Raw genomic sequence first — 24,851 nt, forward strand, 5'->3', positions numbered from 1 at the left:
AGCTTAGCAAGACTTTGTTACCAGTGGACGAGTATTGATGTGTAGTGAAGCTTAGCAAGACTTTGTTACCAGTGGACGAGTGTTGATGTGTAGTGAAGCTTGGCAAGAGTTTGTTACCAGTGGACGAGTATTGATGTGTAGTGAAGCTTAGCAAGACTTTGTTACCAGTGGACGAGTATTGATGTGTAGTGAAGCTTAGCAAGACTTTGTTACCAGTGGACGAGTATTGATGTGTAGTGAAGCTTAGCAAGACTTTGTTACCAGTGGACGAGTATTGATGTGTAGTGAAGCTTAGCAAGACTTTGTTACCAGTGCACGAGTGTTAATGAGTAGTGAAGCTTGGCAAGAGTTTGTTACCAGTGGACGAGTATTGATGTGTAGTGAAGCTTAGCAAGACTTTGTTACCAGTGGACGAGTATTGATGTGTAGTGAAGCTTAGCAAGACTTTGTTACCAGTGGACGAGTATTGATGTGTAGTGAAGCTTGGCAAGACTTTGTTACCAGTGGACGAGTATTGATGTGTAGTGAAGCTTGGCAAGACTTTGTTACCAGTGGACGAGTGTTGATGTGTAGTGTCGCCTGCAAGCTTCCTCATCTCTGCTGCAATAATTACCTTTAATAATGATGATAATAATAATAATTACAATAAAATTAACAATAATAATAATGTGTGATGAGTGAGAATTCCTTTTTCTAAGTACTATTTCTCGTAGACAAAATAGGTTCCAAACACACACACACAAACACACACACACTGACGACACTGGAGGACAGAAGGGTCAGGGGAGACATGATAACGACATACAAGATACTGCGGGGAATAGACAAGGTGGACAGAGATAGGATGTTCCAGAGAGGGGACACAGGGACAAGGGGTCACAACTGGAAGCTGAAGACTCAGACGAGTCACAGGGACGTTAGGAAGTATTTCTTCAGTCATAGAGTTGTCAGCAAGTGGAATAGTCTAGCTAGTGAAGTAGTGGAGGCAGGAACCATACATAGCTTTAAGAAGAGGTATGACAAAGCTCAGGAAGCAGAGAGAGAGAGGATCCAGTAGCGATCAGTGAAGAGGCGGGGCCAGGAGCTGAGTCTCGACCCCTGCAACCACAATTAGGTGAGCAATTAGGTGAGTACACACACACACACACACACACACACACACACACACACGCACAAACACACACACACACACACACACACACACACACACGCACAAACACACACACACACACACACACACACACACACACACACACACACACACACACACACACACACACACACACACACACACACACACACACGCACACAAACCTACTGGAGTTCTATGACATGGTGACAGCAGTAAGACAAGAGAGAGAGGGGTGGGTGGATTGCATTTTCTTGGACTGCAAGAAGGCGTTTGACACAGTTCCACACAAGAGATTGGTGCAAAAACTGGAGGACCAAGCAGGGATAACAGGGAATACTTGTCAGGAAGACAGCAGCGAGTCATGGTACGTGGCGAGGTGTCAGAGTGGGCACCTGTGACCAGCGGGGTCCCGCAGGGGTCAGTCCTAGGACCAGTGCTGTTTCTGGTATTTGTGAACGACATGACGGAAGGAATAGACTCTGAGGTGTCCCTGTTTGCAGATGACGTGAAGTTGATGAGAAGAATTTACTCGATCGAAGACCAGGCAGAACTACAAAGGGATCTGGACAGGCTGCAGACCTGGTCCAGCAATTGGCTCCTGGAGTTCAATCCCACCAAGTGCAAAGTCATGAAGATTGGGGAAGGGCAAAGAAGGCCGCAGACGGAGTACAGTCTAGGGGGTCAGAGACTACAAACCTCACTCAAGGAAAAAGATCTTGGGGTGAGTATAACACCAGGCACATCTCCTGAAGCGCACATCAACCAAATAACTGCTGCAGCATATGGGCGCCCAGCAAACCTCAGAACAGCATTCCGACATCTTAATAAGGAATCATTCAGGACCCTGTACACCGTGTACGTTAGGCCCATATTGGAGTATGCGGCACCAGTTTGGAACCCACACCTTAGCAAGCACGTGAAGAAACTAGAGAAAGTGCAAAGGTTTGCAACAAGACTAGTTCCAGAGCTAAGAGGTATGTCCTACGAGGAGAGGTTAAGGGAAATCAACCTGACGACACTGGAGGACAGGAGAGATAGGGGGGACATGAAAACGACACACAAAATACTGAGAGGAATTGACAAGGTGGACAAAGACAGGATGTTCCAGAGATTGGACACAGTAACAAGGGGACACAGTTGGAAGCTGAAGACACAGATGAATCACAGGGATGTTAGGAAGTATTTCTTCAGCCACAGAGTAGTCAGTAAGTGGAAGCGATGTAGTGGAGGCAGGATCCATACATAGCTTTAAGCAGAGGTATGATAAAGCTCACGGCTCAGGGAGAGTGACCTAGTAGCGATCAGTGAAGAGGCGGGGCCAGGAGCTCGGACTCGACCCCCGCAACCTCAACTAGGTGAGTACAACTAGGTGAGTACACACACATACACACACACAAACAAACACACAATCACACACACACACACACACAGATATTGCAGATATTGAGGACATCACATATGAAATACCCCTTGGGGCCAGCGATAATGTGGTTTTAAGCTTCGAATACACAGTAGAGCTACAAGAGGAGGGGGAAGCAGGAAGGCCAGGACGAATGAAGCCAAACTACAAGAAAGGGGACTACACGGGAATGAGGAACTTCCTGAACGGGGTTCAGTGGGACAGTAAATGAGATGATGCAATATGTAACAACAATGTGCAAGGAGGCTGAGGAGTGGTTTGTACCCAAGGGTAACAGGAATAATGAAAAAGCCAGGATGAGCCCATGGTTCACCCAAAAGGTGCAGGGAGGCAAAAACCAAGTGTGCTAGGGAATGGAAGAATTACAGAAGGCAAAGGATCCAGGAGAACAAGGAGAGCAGTCGTAGAGCCAAAAATGAATATGCACAGATAAGAAGGGAGGCCCAACGACAGTATGAAAACGACATAGCAGCGAAAGCCAAATCTGACCCGAAGCTGTTATACAGCCACATCAGGAGGAAAACAACAGTCAAGGACCAGGTAATCAGGCTAAGGAAGGAAGGAGGAGAGACAGCAAGAAATGACCTTGAAGTATGTGAGGAATTCAACATGAGATTCAAAGAAGTGTTCACAGAGGAGACAGAAGGGACTCCAGAAAGACGGAGAGGTGGGGCACACCACCAAGTGCTGGACGCAGTGCACACAACCGAGGAAGAAGTGAAGAGGCTTTTGAGTGAGCTAGATACCTCAAAGGCAATGGGGCCGGATATCATCTCTCCATGGGTCCTGAGAGAGGGAGCAGAGGTGCTATGTGTACCCCTAACAACAATATTCAATACATCTATCGAAACAGGGAGATTACCTGTGGCATGGAAGACAGCAAATGTAGTACCAATCTTTAAAAATGGAGACAGACATGAACCACTAAACTACAGACCAGTGTCACTGACATGTATAGTATGCAAAGTCATGGAGAAGATTGTTAGGAGAAGAGTGGTGGAACACCTAGAAAGGAATGATCTCATCAACAGCAGCAAACATGGTTTCAGGGATGGGAAATCCTGTGTCACCAACCTACTGGAGTTCTATGACAGGGTGACAGCAGTAAGACAAGAGAGAGAGTGGTGGATAGATTGCATTTTCTTGGACTGTAAGAAGGCGTTTGACACAGTTCTACACAAGAGATTAGTGCAAAAACTGGAAGACCAAGCAGGGATAACAGGGAAGGCACTACAATGGATCAGGGAATACTTGTCAGGAAGACAGCAGCGAGTCATGGTACGTGGCGAGGTACCAGAGTGGGCACCTGTGACCAGCGGGGTCCCACAGGGGTCAGTCCTAGGACCAGTGCTGTTTCTGGTATTTGTGAACGACATGACGGAAGGAATAGACTCCGAAGTGTCCCTGTTTGCAGATAACGTGAAGTTGATGAGAAGAATTCATTCGGTCGAAGACCAGGCAGAACTACAAAGGGATCTGGAAAGGTTGCAGACCTGATCCAGCAATTGGCTCCTGGAGTGCAACCCAACCAAGTGCAAAGTCATGAAGATTGGGGAAGGGCAAAGAAGACCGCAGGCGGAGTACAGTCTAGGGGGCCATAGACTACAAACCTCACTCAAGGAAAAAGATCTTGGGGTGAATGTAACACCAGGCACATCTCCTGAGGCACACATCAGACAAATAACTGCTGCAGCATATGGGCGCCTAGCAAACCTCAGAACAGCATTCCGACATCTTAATAAGGAATCGTTCAGGACCCTGTACACCGTGTACGTTAGGCCCATATTGGAGTATGCGGCACCAGTTTGGAACCCACACCTAGCCAAGCACGTAAAGAAACTAGTGAAAATGCTAAGGTTTGCAACAAGACTAGTCCCAGAGGTAAGGGGTATGTCCTACGAGGAGAGGTTAAGGGAAATGAACCTATCGACACTAGGGGGCAGGAGAGATAGGGGGGACATGATAACGACATACAAAATACTGAGAGGAATTGACAAGGTGGACAAAGACATGATGTTCCAGAGATGGGACACAGCAACAAGGGGACACAGTTGGAAGTTGAAGACACAGATGAATCACAGGGATGTTAGGAAGTATTTATTCAGCCACAGAGTAGTCAGGAAGTGGAATAGTTTGGAAGCGATGTAGTTTAGGCAGGATCCATACATAGCTTTAAGCAGAGGTATAATAAAGCTCACGGTTCAGGGAGAGTGACCTAGTAGCGACCAGTGAAGAGGCGGGGCCAGGAGCTTGGACTCGACCCCTGCAACCACTACTAGGTGAGTACACACACACACACACACACACACACACACACACACACATATGAAACCAGCACGGTTTCATGGAAGGAAAATCCTGCGTCACAAACCTTCTGGAGTTGTATGATAAAGTAACAGAAGTAAGACACGAGAGAGAGGGGTGGGTTGATTGCATCTTCTTGGACTGCAAGAAGGCCTTCGACATAGTTCCTCACAAGAAATTAATGCAGAAACTAGAGGATCAGGCGCGTATAACGGGAAGGACACTGCAATGGATCAGAGAATACCTGACAGGGAGGAAAAAACAGAGTCAAGGTACGTGATGAGGTATCACAGTGAGCGCCTGTGACAAGCGGCGTTCCACAGGAATCGGTCCTAGGACCAGTGCTGTTTTTGGTATATGTTAATGACATAAAGGAAGGGATAGGCTCAGAGGTGTCCCTGTTCGCAGATGATATGAAGTTAATGAGGAGAATTAAATCAGTTTAGGATCAGGCAGGCAGCCAAAGAGACCTGGACAGGCTGGACACGTGGTCCAGCAACTGGTTTCTCGAATTCAACCCTGCCAAATGCAAAGTCATGAAGATCGAAGAAGGGCAAAGAAGACCGCAGACAGAGTATAGACTAGGTGGCCAACGACTGCAAACCTCGCTCAAGGAGAAAGATCTTGGCGTGAGTATAACACCGAGCATGTCTCCGGAAGCACACATCAACCAGATAACTGCTACAACACATGGGCGCCTGGCAAACCTGAGAATAACGTTCCGAAACGCAAGTAAGGAAGCTTTCAAGACACTGTACACCGTGTACGTCAGGCCCATACTGGAGTATGCAGCACCAGTTTGAAACCCGTACCGGGTCAAGCACGTTAAGAAATTAGAGAAAGTGCAAAGGTTTGCGACAAGGTTAGTTCCAGAGCTAAGGGGAATGTCCTGCGAAGAATGGTTAAGGGAAATCGGCCTGACGACACTGGAGGACAGGAGGGTTAGGGGAGACATGATAACGACATGTAAATTACTGCCTGGAATAGACAAGGTGGACAGAGACAAGATGTTCCAGAGAGGGGACACAGAAACAAGGGGTCACTCTTGGAAGTTGAAGACTCAGATGAGTCACAGGGATGTTAGGAAGCATTTCTTTAGTCATAGGGCGGTCAGGAAGTGGAACAGTCTGGCGAGCGATGTAGTGGAAGCAGGAACCATACATAGCTTTAAGAGGAGGTATGATAAAGCTCATGGAGCATGGAGAGATAGAACCTAGTAGCGTTCAGTGAAGAGGCGGGGCCAGGAGCTGAGTATTGACCCCTGCAACTACAATTAGGTGAGTACAATTAGGTGAGTACACACACACACACAACCACTTATAGGTGAAAATACCATTGTACCAGAAAAATTTCCCCAGGACACCACAGAGACGCCAGACATTTCCCAGTACTCTCACCCATCACGTGTTCTGAGGTAAACAATGTAAGAACATCTTACACGGAACTTTGTCACCATTGGAGGTGGAAGAAACATCATTCTCGGAGAGTCCTGTGATGTTGGTGTTGTTGATGAGGGTGTGAAGATGGTGGAGACAGAGTCTGGGGTTGAACTGCACTAAGACCAGACCTCTGATGATGGTCAGGTTGGTTGTGTTCCATACTGACTCTAACCTCGGGTTGTCCACTATCACCAGCGAGTACCTGAAGGAGAGACACACTCGATGGAGAGACACTGTGAGGGAGAGACACTGTGATGGAGAGATACTGTGAGGGAGAGACACTGTGAGGGAGAGACACTGTGAGGGAGAGACACTGTGATGGAGAGACACTGTGAGGGAGAGACACTGTGATGGAGAGATACCAGGAGGGGGACACTGTCAGACTGCCTAATTAAGCTACAAATCAGAGAGACTGTATTATAGACGCTATTTATAATGAAGGAGACACAATGTGAGGCAAAAACACTATTTTGTCTCTGAGAAATTAGCCACAATTTCCAAAGAAAAGACCGTGATGAGAATGGGGAAAGATTTCGTGGGTAATTCTACCGTCACTGTTACTAGTTGGTCACTGCAGCATAATGGACGTTGCAGACAGACGTTACCTGGACACCCTCCTACCTCCTCACAGCTTCCTAACAGACACAACTTTCTATGTGACTCCATATGTGCAAGCTTACTGATCAAATGCGCCGAGAAACTGTCTAACATTGCTAAGGTAACCTTTGAAACCGCAAGATCTGCAGAGTGACCAGCGCACTGCTGAGCACATTCTCAGCACAGTCACCACCGTCAACCTCCAAAAGAAGATCAATCTCAACCGCAAACTCCAGCACCTCTGCATTAACAACAGATGGGTCGTGAATCGTTGATTAACTGTCTATCATAACGCCTCTTAACCGACTACGAGAAACCAAACCACTAGCTGGACTTAGTCACCAGAAATCACAGACACACTGACAATAACATCCAGAAAGGTTATATACACAAATTATATAAAGGTCATACAGTAGCCCTGTGTGAACCTTCCTTTGACAATCATTATATCACTGTACTGAAGCCTTTGAGTTCTGTGCACAGTTTGCGCTGCAAGCCTGAGTATTTTGTTGCCTGCTACTGTTACACATGTCTGTGTGGTGAGCGTATTGCTACAGGGTAATGCTTTGTTAAGTAGTGGTTACGTTATGCATCGTATGCCGAGACTGTCTCTACAGAGCTGTTGGCGAATCGCTCGTTCAGTTGGTACTGAGCATCAACGTACCATTAATGTTGCACAGTTTCGTGAATGTATATGCAACAAAATAAAAACTGAATCATGTTCCAGACCCGGTACATAAGCTACTTCGGGAACTGTTATGCACCGTTACCCGTTTCGATTTACTCGTAATGGAGGTGTAAACTCCTGAACACCTGCAGGACAACCTTCCAATCGCGGGAGTAACAGATTCGTTAGCGCTTGAGTGAACCAAACTCGGTCTTGAACAAACCAGGGAACAATGTAGATTTGCTAAATTATTATTATTATAATCAAAAAGAAGCGCTAAGCCACAAGGACTATACAGCTGTAGATTTGCTAAAGAGGAATAAATAAAGAGAATGAATGCAGGCAATTTCGGCATACTGATGATAATTTCAGTATGTAGAAGTCTGTGTCTTTGATACCTCGTTTCTTATTCAGAGACTGAATAAGTTTTAGTCCTTCAGAAACCAGATTCGAGCTGTGCAGTGACCATTGGGCAGCACTGATTTATACTGTACTACATTGCAGGAATTCACTGCTAGTTTAAGTGATGAAGACTTCACTGATTACAGCGTTGTGAAGGTGGATGGTTGTGATTGAGGCATATCAATGTATTCCTGCCAAATATAGGCGAGAGTTCAAATTAAACAAGCGTCAGTCCGGACAGTTTCATGTTGATTTTGTCCGGCTACAGATCAAGATCGTCACCAAGTGCTATAGAGTAACTAGCGCTCCTAACTTCAGCAAATTAGTGCAGTTAGTCATGATCAAAAATCTGCGTAATTCAACTGGTCAAGAGGAAAAGGTCTTTTTAGAAGAGCATTAGGTAGCAGCTGCTATGGAGGTGGTTAAGTTGGCAGACACCATTGAGGCAAACCGATCACTGGCCGATGGATCACCTAAAATTTCTTTACTCCAGCTTGGTATGGACAGAGATCGTCTTGAAAAGGCTGCTGGATTTCGTCCGAGGATTAAAACTGGAGTTGGGGCACAACGCCTACCTCAAAACCAGAAAGGTGCACGAGACAAGATTTCGGAGCACCTAACGTGCCACTGCTGTTAAGAGCCTGGCCATATCAAACCCATGTGCCCTAGATTACATAAATCTTCTACCAGTGGTAAGTCCAGTATACCACCACCTCTGAGCAACAATAACTTAATTATAGATAAATCTAATCAGATAAAGTAGTTGCTTGTATGGCACCTTTCTTTGGCACCAGCAAATCTTCCTTAAACAGCACGACGGCCTCAATGATTTATCCACCCTCAGGGATACAAGGGATTATTGCCCTCTCTTACTAGAGGGAGTAATTCCAATTTGTGATTAAATTTCTTTAAAGTCTTCAGTCCCATTAGAATCTTATGGGAGAGTTATTGTTTTGATGTTTTTTTTTGTGGAAGTTTCCCCATGAAAGAAGCTTTACTGTTGCTTGGCAAAAATATCCTGTTCCATATTATGTCCCAATTCTATTGTAACTACAGAAGGTTGTTCTCCAGTCTTGGACATAACGTGGGCAATGTCCAAGGTAAAGTCTGACAAGGAGACTGACCTTACCTTGGGGAACTCCAGTCGTGGGTTAGATAAATTATTTTGCAAGGAAAACTTGCCAGGTCCTCGTCAATCTAGTGAAACACCCCTAATCAAGCCCTTCTATTCCTGGGTAGCAGGAGTGCCAGACGCTCCTGTCTCCATGCCCTATGGACCGACCTTCTGGGAAGAGCAATAAAGACTCTTTTCGGCTTCAACTTTCCAAGCCGCTTTTGCTAAATCCAACTCTATATACCCGGCTCAATACATAGTGAAATGTATAATATTATTTTGTCTAGATGTTGGCAAGGGAATATGGAAAGTATTCTAATTTGATAGACTTGTAATACCTAATAAATTCAGACCTCAGGTCGTAATTCGTCCTTAAGAGGATATTTGGGTGTCACTAAGACACTTTTTAGGATGTCAAAACACTTGATTGGCCAAGTTTTAAGACGAGATGTTGAGAGTAACATCAGATCTTGCCGTGAGTGTCAGTAAGAGGGGACTCTCAGACACATCATCAGACCTGCACCACTTCACATACTAGCTGATGGAGAACCATCAACTGTGTGGAACCCTTACCTATTATTGACAAAATTACTAGGTATCCTGAGGCGATGCCTACGCATAGCAATAATACCAAGACCATCCTTAAAACCTAAATTAAATTCATATCTCAAACTGGAATTCCACAAATCATTGATAGTAACCAGGACATATTAACTTTACAGGAAAATCATTCAGAGAAGCCTTGAAGAACACTTCACCCATTTACTACAATATGTTGTATGTTAAAATATAACACAACTAAATATTGAATTATATCAGTGTTTGAAAAACAGCTTAAATAAATACAACCATTCCATATACAAAAAAAAAAATCTACATGTATACATATCCAGAAAATCTTAGTGACAGAAAAACATCAAATAGCTGATTTATCCCTCACAGTCCTGTTACTCAGCATAACTACCACGTCACCTTCAGGAGAATAACTTAATGAAATACATTTAGAATTACTCAGTTAATCCTGAAGACATTCATCACCGTCAAGTGTACATCACTTACTTGCCATGAGCAAGTGTCTGGCCGTGTATCGTCTTGAGATTGCGGAGAAACTTGAGGGACGTGAGATTAGAATGAAAGACTTTGAGGTATCCAGTAATCTCCTCTACACTGCTCAGGTTCTCTTCTAGTTCTCTTTCCATGTTCTCTGAAGAAATATAAAAAATTCATAAAAGACATTTGCTTCCAAAATGATCTGTCTTGCATGTTCTTTCACTAAATAGTGACATACGTGTGTGTGTGTACTCACCTAGTTGTGGTTGCAGGGGTCGATTCACAGCTCCTGACCCTGCCTCTTCACTGGTCGCTACTAGATCATTCTTCCTGTTTCATGAGCTTTATCATACCTCTTCTTAATGCTATGTATAGATCCTGCCTCCACTACATCATTTCCCAGACTATTCCACTTCCTGACAACTCTGTGACTGAAGAAATACTTCCTAACATTCCTTTGATTCATCTGAGTCTTCAACTTCCAACTGTGACCCCTTGTTGCTGTGTCCCATACCTGGAACATTCTGTCTCTGTCCACCTTGTCAATTCCTCTCAGTATCATATAGGTCGTTATCATATCCCCCCTATCTCTCCTGTCCTCCAGTGTTGTCAGGTCGATCTCCCTTAACCTGTCCTCGTAGGACATGCCCCTTAACTCTTGGACATGATATTTCTGAGCAGATCTGGTTTCTTAACTGCTCCTGGGCAGTCTCCACGATGTGGCTGATTTAGGTCATAGAAGTGTTATGAATAACTGCTTGTTAAGAGTCCTGAAAGCAAATCCTAGATATGTCTGACACTCTGCCGCATAAGTTATTAGGTTTATGTGCATCTCAGACTATATGCAAGCTTCATGCTCAACCGCTAATCCTTCTCCTTTATGAGATTTGCAGCGTTCATACCCCCGGTCCTGTATTTAATTCCTGCATTTTTTTCTTTATATATCCAAGTCCATTTGATATCTATCTTGATATTCTTCTGTTAGCATTTTCCTGATTGGTTTCACATCATCCTGGAATAGGGATACATCTGACGATTTCTTCTGTAAAGTCGTTCACGTACACGAGAAACAGCATCAGTCCCAGTACCAGCCCATGTGGAACTCTACTCATCACACTTTTCCCTTCTGGTACATCTTTGTTTCATTAATATTAGTTATTTCGTGATTCATTGCAATACTTTCCTTGTTTTTCCCCTTGACTGTACCACTGTCTTTTGTTCCAGTCATTTTTACGGTACTAAATCAAAGGTCTTCTTAGAGTACTAAACAAATGCAGTCCACTCAGTCATCTCTTTCTTGAATAACTTCGTTAACTTGTTTGATAACTCTAAAAAGAGTGCTAGAGGTTCTCTATAAACTTCCTCTTGTGAAAGACACACACACACTGGTTTTTCACATCTCTGTCCGCTATCTTCCGTTAGTGAACTTGAAGAATATGGCGAGTGGTTTATATATGTCCTCTGCTTCCTATGCTTCAAGGTGGTTTATATATGTCCTCTGCTTCCTAAGCTTCAAGGTGGTTTATATATGTCCTCTGCTTCCTGAGCTTCAAGGTGGTTTATATATGTTCTCTGCTTCCTAAGCTTCAAGGTGGTTTATATATGTCCTCTGCTTCCTGAGCTTCAAGGTGGTTTATATATGTCCTCTGCTTCCTCAGCTTCAAGGTGGTTTATATATGTCCTCTGCTTCCTATGCTTCAAGGTGGTTTATATATGTCCTCTGCTTCCTAAGCTTCAAGGTGGTTTATATATGTCCTCTGCTTCCTGAGCTTCAAGGTGGTTTATATATGTTCTCTGCTTCCTAAGCTTCAAGGTGGTTTATATATGTCCTCTGCTTCCTGAGCTTCAAGGTGGTTTATATATGTCCTCTGCTTCCTCAGCTTCAAGGTGGTTTATATATGTCCTCTGCTTCCTATGCTTCAAGGTGGTTTATATATGTCCTCTGCTTCCTAAGCTTCAAGGTGGTTTATATATGTCCTCTGCTTCCTAAGCTTCAAGGTGGTTTATATATGTCCTCTGCTTCCTGAGCTTCAAGGTGGTTTATATATGTTCTCTGCTTCCTAAGCTTCAAGGTGGTTTATATATGTCCTCTGCTTCCTGAGCTTCAAGGTGGTTTATATATGTCCTCTGCTTCCTCAGCTTCAAGGTGGTTTATATATGTCCTCTGCTTCCTAAGCTTCAAAGTGGTTTATATATGTCCTCTGCTTCCTCAGCTTCAAGGTGGTTTATATATGTCCTCTGCTTCCTCAGCTTCAAGATGGTTTATATATGTCCTCTGCTTCCTCAGCTTCAAGATGGTTTATATATGTCCTCTGCTTCCTAAGCTTCAAGGTGGTTTATATATGTCCTCTGCTTCCTAAGCTTCAAGGTGGTTTATATATGTCCTCTGCTTCCTGAGCTTCAAGATGGTTTATATATGTCCTCTGCTTCCTAAGCTTCAAGGTGGTTTATATATGTCCTCTGCTTCCTCAGCTTCAAGGTGGTTTATATATGTCCTCTGCTTCCTCAGCTTCAAGATGGTTTATATATGTCCTCTGCTTCCTAAGCTTCAAGGTGGTTTACATACGTGCTCTGCTTCCTGAGCTTCAAGGTGGTTTACATACGTGCTCTGCTTCCTAAGCTTCAAGGTGGTTTACATACGTGCTCTGCTTCCTGAGCTTCAAGGTGGTTTACATACGTGCTCTGCTTCCTAAGCTTCAAGGTGGTTTACATACGTGCTCTGCTTCCTAAGCTTCAAGGTGGTTTACATACGTGGTCTGCTTCCTGAGCTTCAAGGTGGTTTACATACGTGCTCTGCTTCCTAAGCTTCAAGGTGGTTTACATATGTCCTCTGCTTCCTGAGCTTCAAGGTGGTTTACATATGTCCTCTGCTTCCTGAGCTTCAAGGTGGTTTACATATGTCCTCTGCTTCCTAAGCTTCAAGGTGGTTTACATATGTCCTCTGCTTCCTAAGCTTCAAGGTTTCTACTTTGGTCAGCAGTTCCTTTATTTACTCTATTGTGTGAACTGTGTCGTCTACTCTTTCTCTTGATTCCCATATAAAGTAACCATTTCCTCTACGAGAATTTTGTCAAATGTTCTTCTTAGGTATTCACAGATTTCCCGGTCATTCTTGTGAGTTCTCTTCTTCCTTCTTCAGTCTTAATACTTTTATTATTATTATCACACCGGCCGATTCCCACCAAGGCAGGGTGGCCCGAAAAAGAAAAACTTTCACCATCATTCACTCCATCACTGTCTTGCCAGAAGGGTGCTTTACACTACAGTTTTTAAACTGCAACATTAACACCCCTCCTTCAGAGTGCAGGCACTGTACTTCCCATCTCCAGGACTCAAGTCCGGCCTGCCGGTTTCCCTGAATCCCTTCATAAATGTTACTTCGCTCACACTCCAACAGCACGTCAAGTATTAAAAACCATTTGTCTCCATTCACTCCTATCAAACACGCTCACGCATGCCTGCTGGAAGTCCAAGCCCCTCGCACACAAAACCTCCTTTACCCCCTCCCTCCAACCCTTCCTAGGCCGACCCCTACCCCGCCTTCCTTCCACTACAGACTGATACACTCTTGAAGTCATTCTGTTTCGCTCCATTCTCTCTACATGTCCGAACCACCTCAACAACCCTTCCTCAGCCCTCTGGACAACAGTTTTGGTAATCCCGCACCTCCTCCTAACTTCCAAACTACGAATTCTCTGCATTATATTCACACCACACATTGCCCTCAGACATGACATCTCCACTGCCTCCAGCCTTCTCCTCGCTGCAACATTCATCACCCACGCTTCACACCCATATAAGAGCGTTGGTAAAACTATACTCTCATACATTCCCCTCTTTGCCTCCAAGGACAAAGTTCTTTGTCTCCACAGACTCCTAAGTGCACCACTCACTCTTTTTCCCTCATCAATTCTATGATTCACCTCATCTTTCATAGACCCATCCGCTGACACGTCCACTCCCAAATATCTGAATACGTTCACCTCCTCCATACTCTCTCCCTCCAATCTGATATTCAATCTTTCATCACCTAATCTTTTTGTTATCCTCATAACCTTACTCTTTCCTGTATTCACCTTTAATTTTCTTCTTTTGCACACCCTACCAAATTCATCCACCAATCTCTGCAACTTCTCTTCAGAATCTCCCAAGAGCACAGTGTCATCAGCAAAGAGCAGCTGTGACAAATCCCACTTTGTGTGTGATTCTTTATCTTTTAACTCCACGCCTCTTGTCAAGACCCTCGCATTTACTTCTCTTACAACCCCATCTATAAATATATTAAACAACCACGGTGACATCACACATCCTTGTCTAAGGCCTACTTTTACTGGGAAATAATTTCCCTCTTTCCTATGTACTCTAACTTGAGCCTCACTATCCTCGTAAAAACTCTTCACTGCTTTCAGTAACCTACCTCCTACACCATACACCTGCAACATCTGCCACATTGCCCCCCTATCCACCCTGTCATACGCCTTTTCCAAATCCATAAATGCCACAAAGACCTCTTTAGCCTTATCTAAATACTGTTCACTTATATGTTTCACTGTAAACACCTGGTCCACACACCCCCTACCTTTCCTAAAGCCTCCTTGTTCATCTGCTATCCTATTCTCCGTCTTACTCTTAATACATAGTCAAGTATTGAGCCTTTCTTTCTAATTGGGCTGCAAAGCAACACTGGTTCGGATTTAAATTTTCATGCAATGTCATTCTCAAATTCTCGTTCACTCTCTATTTTTAACCTTGATTCGTTTGTGGTTCTTCAGTTTCTTTCATATTTACCTGTGATCAGTGCTCTTATTTTTCCAATGCTATTCCACTATCATCTTTTGTTTTTCTTTCCCTGTGGGTGAACCATTGGCTCATTCTTAACATTGATTCTTCTGCTTCCAGGTATGAAATTCTTCTCTCTTTGTCTTTCCTCTCAGTTCCTCTTTCCACTGCACTTCATTCAAGATTTGTTTCATATCTGTGTAGATTCCTGTTCTGAAGTCTGGTGTCTCCTCTCCTTACTCCTCGTGCTATGTTCATATTAAACTATATTTCCACAAGTTTCTCAAAATTCATCACTAAACTTGTGTCTGTGCCACCTATGTTAGAGTCCTTAAGGTGAAAACAAGATCCATCCTTGCTGATTTATTTCCTCCTCTCTCTCTGGTTGTATCCCTGATATGTTAGCAAATACAACTTTCTAACACCATCTGCATCATCTTAGCTCTACACGCTTCTAGTCTTTCCCATGTAACTCCAGATTCTCCATCTTTTTCCTTATGGTTAGTCTTTCATGATCAGTAGATTTGCCTGTTTTATATCATTTCTTTTAGCCACTTCGGCTATGATGTCCACCTTCACTCTGTTGTTGCATTATTCCTGTATATACATCCAGCTGTTTAGTGGTGGATTGTACATCACTGTTGTCACCACCTTGGATCTCCCAATCTTGAATATCCTAAACTAAGTAGTAATTTGACTTCTCTCTGTTTATTCCTCTCGATTCTCCAAACCTCCACAGCTTTCTGACTAGGTATGCTGCTTCTCCACCTATTCTCTTTCCTCTATCCATCCACACAATTTGCTATCCTGAGAAAATTGCGTTTGTTATCGCTGTGTGCATTGTCTCTGTGAGTGCTATAACGTCTGGTAATACTTTTGCTATTCTATCATTCCATTCATCAGTTATTATTCTATCTACATTTATATACCATATTTTAAGTAACTACATAACCCTGAAAAATGGCCGGAAGCTATTTTTTACATTAACATTGATATAAAAAAAATATTTTTCTACTTAACCTAACTTAGACACCATCTAATAAGCCGAACTTGCCAAATGGCACACCTCCCTTAAAACCTAGACTTTTCAAAAAAAATATTTGATATTATGATAAATCATATTTTTCATTGACACTGAAACAAAGATTTTAATTTTTGGATTAAACCCAACACAGAAATCTCGTCTAACCTAACTTAAACTACCATAATTTCCTTTACTTAATTCTGCTATAAATATCATTAGTCAGTTTAAATTTAAGATTATTTAAAATCAATTCTATACACTTTTTTTCCTTATGTTCGGATAGATTTCCGCTGATTAATGGGAGAAAAAATTTATTCTCCTTAGCTTTCATTTGCATGACATATATAAATATATAAATATTTATATTTAGCAAGCGGCCTAAGAATCTAGTTAACCTTCCGCTGGACTAAGGAATCGGGAGATTAGGTACGTTCCCAGGAGACAAGCTAAGTGTCTCGTGTTCGATTCCCTTCTGGTAGCAGTATTGTCATTTGCTTGAAACTATTCAGTTCTCTAGGCGCATTAATATGTGTGCTGCTTATAAGAACGGTATCTAAACATGAGGAGAATGAAATCAGTTCCTGTAGCAATTCACGGCCACGAATGAGATCGCTTTAGGAAGTGGATTATCCAGTGTACTTGCTGGGAACCTAACGTTTGTAACATGGTGGTGCAGTGGACTAAGGCGTCAGGAGGTTGTTCAGGGTTCCAGGAGGCTGGCTAAATAAGCTGCATTTGATTCCCAGCTGGTCGCAGTATTGTTATATATACATTTTTATTTATTAACACAACGGGCGTTTCCCACCAAGGCAGGGTGGCCCGAAAAAGAAAAGCTTTCATCATCATTCTCTTCCTCACTGTCTTGCCAGAGGAACACTCACACTACAGTCAGTTATAAAACTACAACATTAACATCCCTAATTCAGAGTGCAGGCACTATACTTCCTATGTCCAGGACTCAAGTCCAGCCTGTCGGCTTCCCTGAATCATTTCATAAATGTTACCTTGCTTACACTCCAACAGCACGTCAAGTCCTAAAAACCATTTGTCTCTATTCACTCCTATCTAACATGCGCACGCATGCTTGTTGGAAGTCCAGGCCCCTCGCGCACACAACCTCCTTTACACCCTCCCTCCAACCTTTCCTAGGCCGACCCTACCCCACGTTCCCTCCACTACAGATATATACACTCCCGAAGTCATTCAAATTCGCTCCATCCTCTCTACATGTCTGAACCACCTCAACAACCTCTCTTCAGCCCACTGGATAATAGTTATGGTAACCCCACACCTCCTTCTAATCTCCAAACAATGGACTCTCTGCACTATACTCCACTGCCTCCAGCCTTCTCCTTGTTGCAACATTCACCTCCCATACTTCACACCCACATAAGAGCGTTGGTATGTCTATACTCTCACACATTCCCCTCTTTGCTTCATGGATAAAGTTCTTGTCTTCAAAGACACCTCAGTTCACCACTCACCTTTTTCCCCCTTGTCAATTCTATGATTCACCTCATCTTTCATCTGCTGAAACGTCGACTCCCAAATATCTGAATACATTCACCTCCTCCATACTCTCTCCTTCCAGTCTGATATTTAATCTTTCGTTACCTAATTTTTTTTCCTCATCACATTACTCTTTCCTATATTCACTTTTAATTTCCTTCTTTTACATACTCCACCAAACTCATCCACCAACCTCCAAAACTTCTCGTCAGAATCTGCCATAAGCACAGTGTCATCAGCAAAGAACAACTGTGATAATTCCCATTTTGTGTTAGATTCTTTATCTTTTAACCCCACACTTCTTGCCAAGATCCTCGCATTCACTCTCTTACAATTCCATATATAAATATACTGAACAACCACGGTGACATCACACATCCTTGTCTAAGGCCTACTTTTACTGGGAAATAATCTCCCTCTTTCCTACATACTCTAACTTGAGCCTCGCTATCCTCGTAAACCTCTTCACTGCTTTCAGTAACCTTCCTCCGATTCCATACATTTGCAACATCTGCCACATTGTCCCCCTATCCACTCTATCATGCGCCTTTTCCAAATCCATAAATGCCCCAAAAACCTCTTTAGCCTTATCTAAATATGTATTGTTCACCTACATGTTTCACTATAAACACTTGGTCCACACACCCCCTACCCTTCCTAAAGCCTTCTTGCTCATCTGCTATTCTGCTCTCCGTCTTATTCTTAATTCTTTCAATAATAACTCTACCATATGCTTTACCAGGTATACTCAGCAGACTTATTCCTCTATAATTTTTACACTAGCTTTAGTCCCCTTTGCCTTTATACAAAGGAACAATAAATGCTCTCTGCCAGTCCCTAGGTACCTTACCCTCTTCCATACTTAAATAAAAGCACCAACCTCTCCAAAACTATATCCCCACCTGCTTTTAACATTTCTATCTTTATCTCATCAATCCCAGCTGCTTTACCCCCTTTCATTCTACCCAATGCCTCACGAACTTTCCCTACACTTACAACTGGCTCTTCCTCATTCCTACAAGATGTTATTCCTCCTTGCCCTATTCACGAAATGACAGCTTCTCTGTCTTCATCAACATTTAACAATTCCTCAAAATATTCCCTCAATCTTCCAAATATCTCTACTAAAAAGTGATCAGATATATCTGTGGCTCCTCTGTAAACATGTGATTTATCAAGCAATACATAGTCCAACAAACTACTGTCATTACGCCCTACATCATATCTTGTATACTTATTTATCCTCTTTTTCTTAAAATACATATTACGTATAACCAAACCCTTTCTATACAAAGTTTAATCAAAGGCTCCCGATTTTCATTTACACTTAGCACTACATATATGAAAAATTAGAAACATGTGCAGCATCTGGGTATTTTTATTGTAGACGTTTCGCCATCCAGTGTCTTTATCAATACAAATGCAAGGACATAATTGAAAAACAGAGGGTATATACAAAAGAGGAGGTAGTCAGTCCCACAGTCTCGCAGTTGGTGTGAGGAGCACCGTAGTCGTGAAGATTCTGGAGCACATGCAAGAAGGCTGGTGCTTATATACTGGCGACTGGTGGAAACGGACGGCGAGACAATTACAAGAAGATACCCAAATGTTACACATGTCTAATGTGTCTAATTGTCTGTATTGTATAAATAGCAACGCCCATCTTGCCGAGTAAGGTAAGCGAAAATTTGTGTTGGCAATTATTTCAAGAAAACCATTCCGATCAAAACAAAAAAAAATGTATTTCATTGTGTTTGTTTATTATAAAAATATTATAAACTTGTCTAAAATATATTTAGTTGCATTAGGATAAGGTTAGGTAAGTTTTCTATGGTTCATTTGGTCCAAATTATTAATTTTTACATTAACAAAAATGAAAAAAATATATCTTAAAAAGTATAAGAGAAAATTTTAGGAAGGAATAAACTTTGAATGAGTTCTTGTTAATTGACCAATTTTACCTATTAGCCACGACATATATTTATATATATATATATATATATATATATATATATATATATATATATATATATATATATATATATATATGCAATAAGATCACCGGCCGTCCCCAACCGAGTTAGGGTGACTCGAACAAAAGGCAATTTTAAAACACGTACAAAAGTGTCTCTTATGAGGCCGAGAGATTAAATTCAAAACATTACTCTCGAAGAATTTAGTAACAGAAAAATTTACTTAGTGGAAAGATCATTATATATCATTATATAGTGAGCGTTGTGAGGGAGGTACCTACCTTAGTGACTGTTGTGAGGGAGGTACCTACCTTAGTGAGTGTTGTGAGGGAGGTACCTACCTTAGTGACTGTTGTGAGGGAGGTACCTACCTTAGTGACTGTTGTGAGGGACGTACCTACCTTAGTGACTGTTGTGAGGGAGGTACCTGCCTTAGTGAGTGTTGTGAGGGAGGTACTTACCTTAGTGAGTGTTGTGAGGGAAGTACCTAAATTAGTGAGTGTTGTGAGGGAGGCACCTACCTTATAGAGTGTTGTGAGGGAGGTACCTACCATAGTGAGTGTTGTGAGAAAAGTACCTACCTTAGTGAGTGTTGTGAGGGAGGTACCTACCTTAGTGAGTGTTGTAAGGGAGGTACCTACATTAGTGACTGTTGTGAGGGATGTACCATCCTTAGTGAGTGTTGTGAGGGAAGTACCTACCTTAGTGACTGTTATGAGGGAGGTACCTACCGTAGTAAGTGTTGTGAGGGAGGTATCTAACTTAGTGACTGTTGTGAGGGAGGTACCTACCTGAGTGACCGTTGTGAGGGAGGTACCTACCTTATTGACTGTTGTCAGAGAGGTACCTACCTTAGTGACTGTTGTGAGGGAGGTACCTACCTTAGTGAGTGTTGTGAGGGAGGTACCTACCTTAGTGAGTCTTGTGAGGGAGGTACCTACCTTAATGAGTGTTGTGAGCGAGGTACCTACCTTAGTGACTGTTGTGAGCAGGTACCTACCATAGTGAGTGTTGTGAGGGAGGTACCTACCTTAGTGAGTGTCGTGAGGGAGGTACCTACCTTAGTGAGTGTTGTGAGGGAGGTACCTACCTTAGTGACTGTTGTGAGGGAGGTGCCTACGTTGGTGACTGTTGTGAGGGAGGTACCTACCTTAGTGAGTGTTGTGAGGGAGGTACCTACTTTAGAGACTGTTGTGAGGGAGGTACCTACCTTACTGACTGTTGTGAGGGAGGAACCTACCTCAGTGACTGTTGTGAGGGAGGTATATACCTTAGTGACTGTTGTGAGGGAGGTACCTACCTTAGTGAGTGTTGTTCGGGAGGTACCTACCGTAGTGAGTGTTGTGAGGGAGGTACCTACCTTAGTGACTGTTGTGAGGGAGGTACCTACCTTAGTGACTGTTGTGAGGGAGGTACCTACATTAGTGAGTGTTGTGAGGGAGGTACCTACCTCAGTGAGTGTTTTGAGAGAGGTACCTACCTTAGTGAGTGTAGTGAGGGAGGTACCTACCTTAGTGACTGTTGTTAGGGATGTACCTACCTTAGTGAGTGTTGTGAGGGAGGTACCTAACTTAGTGACTGTTGTGAGGGAGGTACCTACCTCACTGAGTGTTGTGAGGGAGGTACCTACCTTAGTGACTGTTGTGAGGGAGGTATCTACCTTAGTGACTGTTGTGAGGGAGGTACCTACATTAGTGATTGTTGTGAGGGAGGTACCTACCTTAGTGAGTGTTGTGAGGGAGGTACCTACCTTAGTGACTGTGAGAGGGAGGTACCTACCTTAGTGAGTGTTGTGAGGGAGGTACCTACCTTAGTGAGTGTTGTGAGAGAGGTACCTACTTTAGAGACTGTTGTGAGGGAGGTACCTACCTTAGTGACTGTTGTGAGGGAGGAACCTACCTCAGTGACTGTTGTGAGGGAGGTATATACCTTAGTGACTGTTGTGAGGGAGGTACCTACCTTAGTGAGTGTTGTTCGGGAGGTACCTACCGTAGTGAGTGTTGTGAGGGAGGTACCTACCTTAGTGACTGTTGTGAGGGAGGTACCTACCTTACTGACTGTTGTGAGGGAGGTACCTACATTAGTGAGTGTTGTGAGGGAGGTACCTACCTCAGTGAGTGTTTTGAGAGAGGTACCTACCTTAGTGAGTGTAGTGAGGGAGGTACCTACCTTAGTGACTGTTGTTAGGGAGGTACCTACCTTAGTGAGTGTTGTGAGGGAGGTACCTAACTTAGTGATTGTTGTGAGGGAGGTACCTACCTCACTGAGTGTTGTGAGGGAGGTACCTACCTTAGTGACTGTTGTGAGGGAGGTATCTACCTTAGTGACTGTTGTGAGGAAGGAACCTTCATTAGTGATTGTTGTGAGGGAGGTACCTACCTTAGTGAGTGTTGTGAGGGAGGTACCTACCTTAGTGACTGTGAGAGGGAGGTACCTACCTTAGTGAGTGTTGTGAGGGAGGTACCTACCTTAGTGAGTGTTTTGAGGGAGGTACCTACCTCAATGAGTGTTGTGAGGGAGGTACCTACCTTAGTGACTGTTGTGAGGGAGGTACCTACGTTAGTGAGTGTTGTGAGGGAGGTACTTACCTTAGTGACTGTTATGAGGGAGGTACCTACCTTAGAGAGTGTTGTGAGGGAGGTACCTACCTTACTGAGTGTTGTGAGGTAGGTACCTACCTCAGTGACTGTGAGAGGGAGGTAATTACCTTAGTGAGTGTTGTGGGGGAGGTACCTACCTTAGTGAGTGTTGTGAGGGAGGTACCTACCTTAGTGAGTGTTGTGAGGGAGGTACCTACCTTAGTGACTGTTGTGAAGGAGGTACCTACCGTAGTGAGTGTTGTGAGGGAGGTACTTAAATTAGTGACTGTTGTGAGGGAGGTACCTACCTTAGTGATTGTTGTGAGGGAGGTACCTACCTTAGTGAGTGTTGTGAGGGAGGTACCTACCTTAGGGAGTGTTGTTAGGGACTTACCTACCTTAGTGACTGTTGTGAGGGAGGTACCTACCTTAGTGAGTGTTGTGAGGGAGGTACCTACCTTAGTGAATGTTGTGAGACAGTTACCTACCTTAGTGAGCGTTGTGAGGGAGGTACCAACCTTAGTGAGTATTGTGAGGGATGTACCTACCTTAGTGAGCGTTGTGAGGGAGGTACCTACCTAGGTGAGTGTTGTGAGGGAGGTACCTACGTTAGTGACTGTTGTGAGGGAGGCACCTACCTTAGTGAGTGTTGTGAGGGAGATACCTACCTTAGTGAGTGTTGTGAGGGAGGTACCTACCTTAGTGAGTGTTGTGAGGGAGGTACCTACCTTAGTGACTGTTGTGAGGGAGGTACCTACCTTAGTGAGTGATGTGAGGGAGGAACCAGCCTTAGTGAGTGTTGTGAGGGAGGTACCTGCCTTAGTGAGTGTTGTGAGATAGGTACCTTCCTTAGTGAGTGTTGTGAGGGAGGTACCTACCTTAGTGAGTGTTGTGAGGGAGGTACCTACCTTAGTGACTGTTGTGAGGGAGGTACCTACCTTAGTGACTGTTGTGAGGGAGGTACCTACCTTAGTGAGTGTTGTGAGGGAAGTACCTACCTTAGTGAGTTTTGTGAGGGAGGTACCTACCGTAGTGAGTGTTGTGAGGGTGGTTCTTAAATTAGTGACTGTTGTGAGGGAGGTACCTACCTTAGTGATTGTTGTGAGGGAGGTACCTACCTTAGTGAGTGTTGTGAGGGAGGTACCTACCTTAGGGAGTGTTGTGAGGGACTTACCTACCTTAGTGATTGTTGTGAGGGAGGTACCTACCTTAGTGAGTGTTGTGAGGGAGGTACCTACCTTAGGGAGTGTTGTGAGGGACTTACCTACCTTAGTGACTGTTGTGAGACAGGTACCTACCTTAGTGAGCGTTGTGAGGGAGGTACCAACCTTAGTGAGTATTGTGAGGGAGGTACCTACCGAAGTGAGTGTTGTGAAAGACGTACCTACCTAGGTGAGTGTTGTGAGGGAGGTACCAACGTTAGTGACTGTTGTGAGGGAGGCACCTACCTTAGTGAGTGTAGTGAGGGAGGTACCTACCTTAGTGAGTGTTGTGAGGGAGGTACCTACCTTATTGACTGTTGTGAGGGAGGTACCTACCTTAGTGAGTGTTGTGAGGGAGGAACCTGCCTTAGTGAGTGTTGTGAGGGAGGTACCTGCCTTAGTGAGTGTTGTGAGATAGGTACCTTCCTTAGTAAGTGTTTTGAGGGAGGTACCTACCTTAGTGAGTGTTGTGAGGGAGGTACCTACCTTTGTGACTGTTGTGAGGGAGGTACCTACCTTAGTGACTGTTGTGAGGGAGGTACCTACCTTAGTGAGTGTTGTGAGGGAAGTACCTACCTTAGTGAGTTTTGTGAGGAAGGTACCTACGTTAGTGAGTGTTGTGAGGGAGGTACCTATCTTAGTGACTGTTGTGAGGGAGGTACCTACCTTAGTGAGTGTTGTGAGGGAGGTACCTGCCTTAGTGAGTGTTGTGAGGAGGGTACCTACCTTATTCAGTGTTGTGGGAGAGGTACCTACCTTAGTGACTGTTATGAGGGGGGTACCTACCTTAGTGAGTGTTGTGAGGGAGGCACATTCCTTAGTGACTGTTGTGAGGGAGGTACCTACCTTAGTGAGCGTTGTGAGGGAGGTACCAACCTTAGTGAGTGTTGTGAGGGAGGTACCTACCTTAGTGAGTGTTGTGAGGGAGGTACCTACCTTAGTGACTGTCGTGAGGGAGGTGCCTACCTTAGTGACTGTTGTGAGGGAGGTACCTACCTTAGTGAGTGTTGTGAGGGAGGTACCTACCTTAGTGAGTGTTGTGAGGGAGGTACCTACCTTAATGACTGTTGTGAAGGAGGTACCTACCTTAGTGAGTGTTGTGAGGGAGGAACCTACCTCAGTGACTGTTGTGAGGGAGGTACCTACCTTAGTGAGTGTTGTGAGGGAGGTACCTACTTTAGAGACTGTTGTGAGGGAGGTACCTACCTTAGTGACTGTTGTGAGGGAGGAACCTACCTCAGTAACTGTTGTGAGGGAGGTACCTACCTTAGTGAGTTTTGTGAGGGATGTACCTACTTTAGAGTCTGTTGTGAGGGAGGTACCAACCTTAGTGACTGTTGTGAGGGAGGAACCTATCTCAGTGACTGTTGTGAGGGAGGTACCTTCCTTAGTGAGTGTTGTGAGGGAGGTACCTACCTCAGTGAGTGTTTTGAGAGAGGTACCTACCATAGTGATTGTAGTGAGGGAGCTACTTACCTTAGTGACTGTTGTTAGGGAGGTACCTACCTCAGTGAGTGTTGTGAGGGAGGTACCTAACTTAGTGACTGTTATGAGGGAGGTACCTACCTTACTGATTGTTGTGAGGGAGGTACCTACCTTAGTGACTGTTGTGAGGGAGGTACATACATTAATGATTGTTGTGAGGGAGGTACCTACCTTA

General features: G+C 43.9%; 1 protein-coding gene across 1 annotated transcript in view; it reads right to left on the bottom strand.

Annotated features, from left to right (window-relative positions):
- The window catches only part of LOC128690675 (insulin-like peptide receptor), a 646,235-nt gene that overhangs the window by 296,119 nt on the left and 325,265 nt on the right, over positions 1-24,851 (bottom strand). Inside the window, exons 11-12 of the mRNA XM_070088152.1 lie at positions 10,135-10,279; positions 6,295-6,497 (exon numbers count right to left, since the gene is read on the bottom strand). Coding sequence (XP_069944253.1) covers positions 6,295-6,497; positions 10,135-10,279 — 348 coding nt within the window. The remainder of the gene's footprint in view (positions 1-6,294; positions 6,498-10,134; positions 10,280-24,851) is intronic.

Source organism: Cherax quadricarinatus, chromosome 24, assembly GCF_038502225.1.
Source record: "Cherax quadricarinatus isolate ZL_2023a chromosome 24, ASM3850222v1, whole genome shotgun sequence".
Taxonomy (NCBI): domain Eukaryota; kingdom Metazoa; phylum Arthropoda; class Malacostraca; order Decapoda; family Parastacidae; genus Cherax; species Cherax quadricarinatus.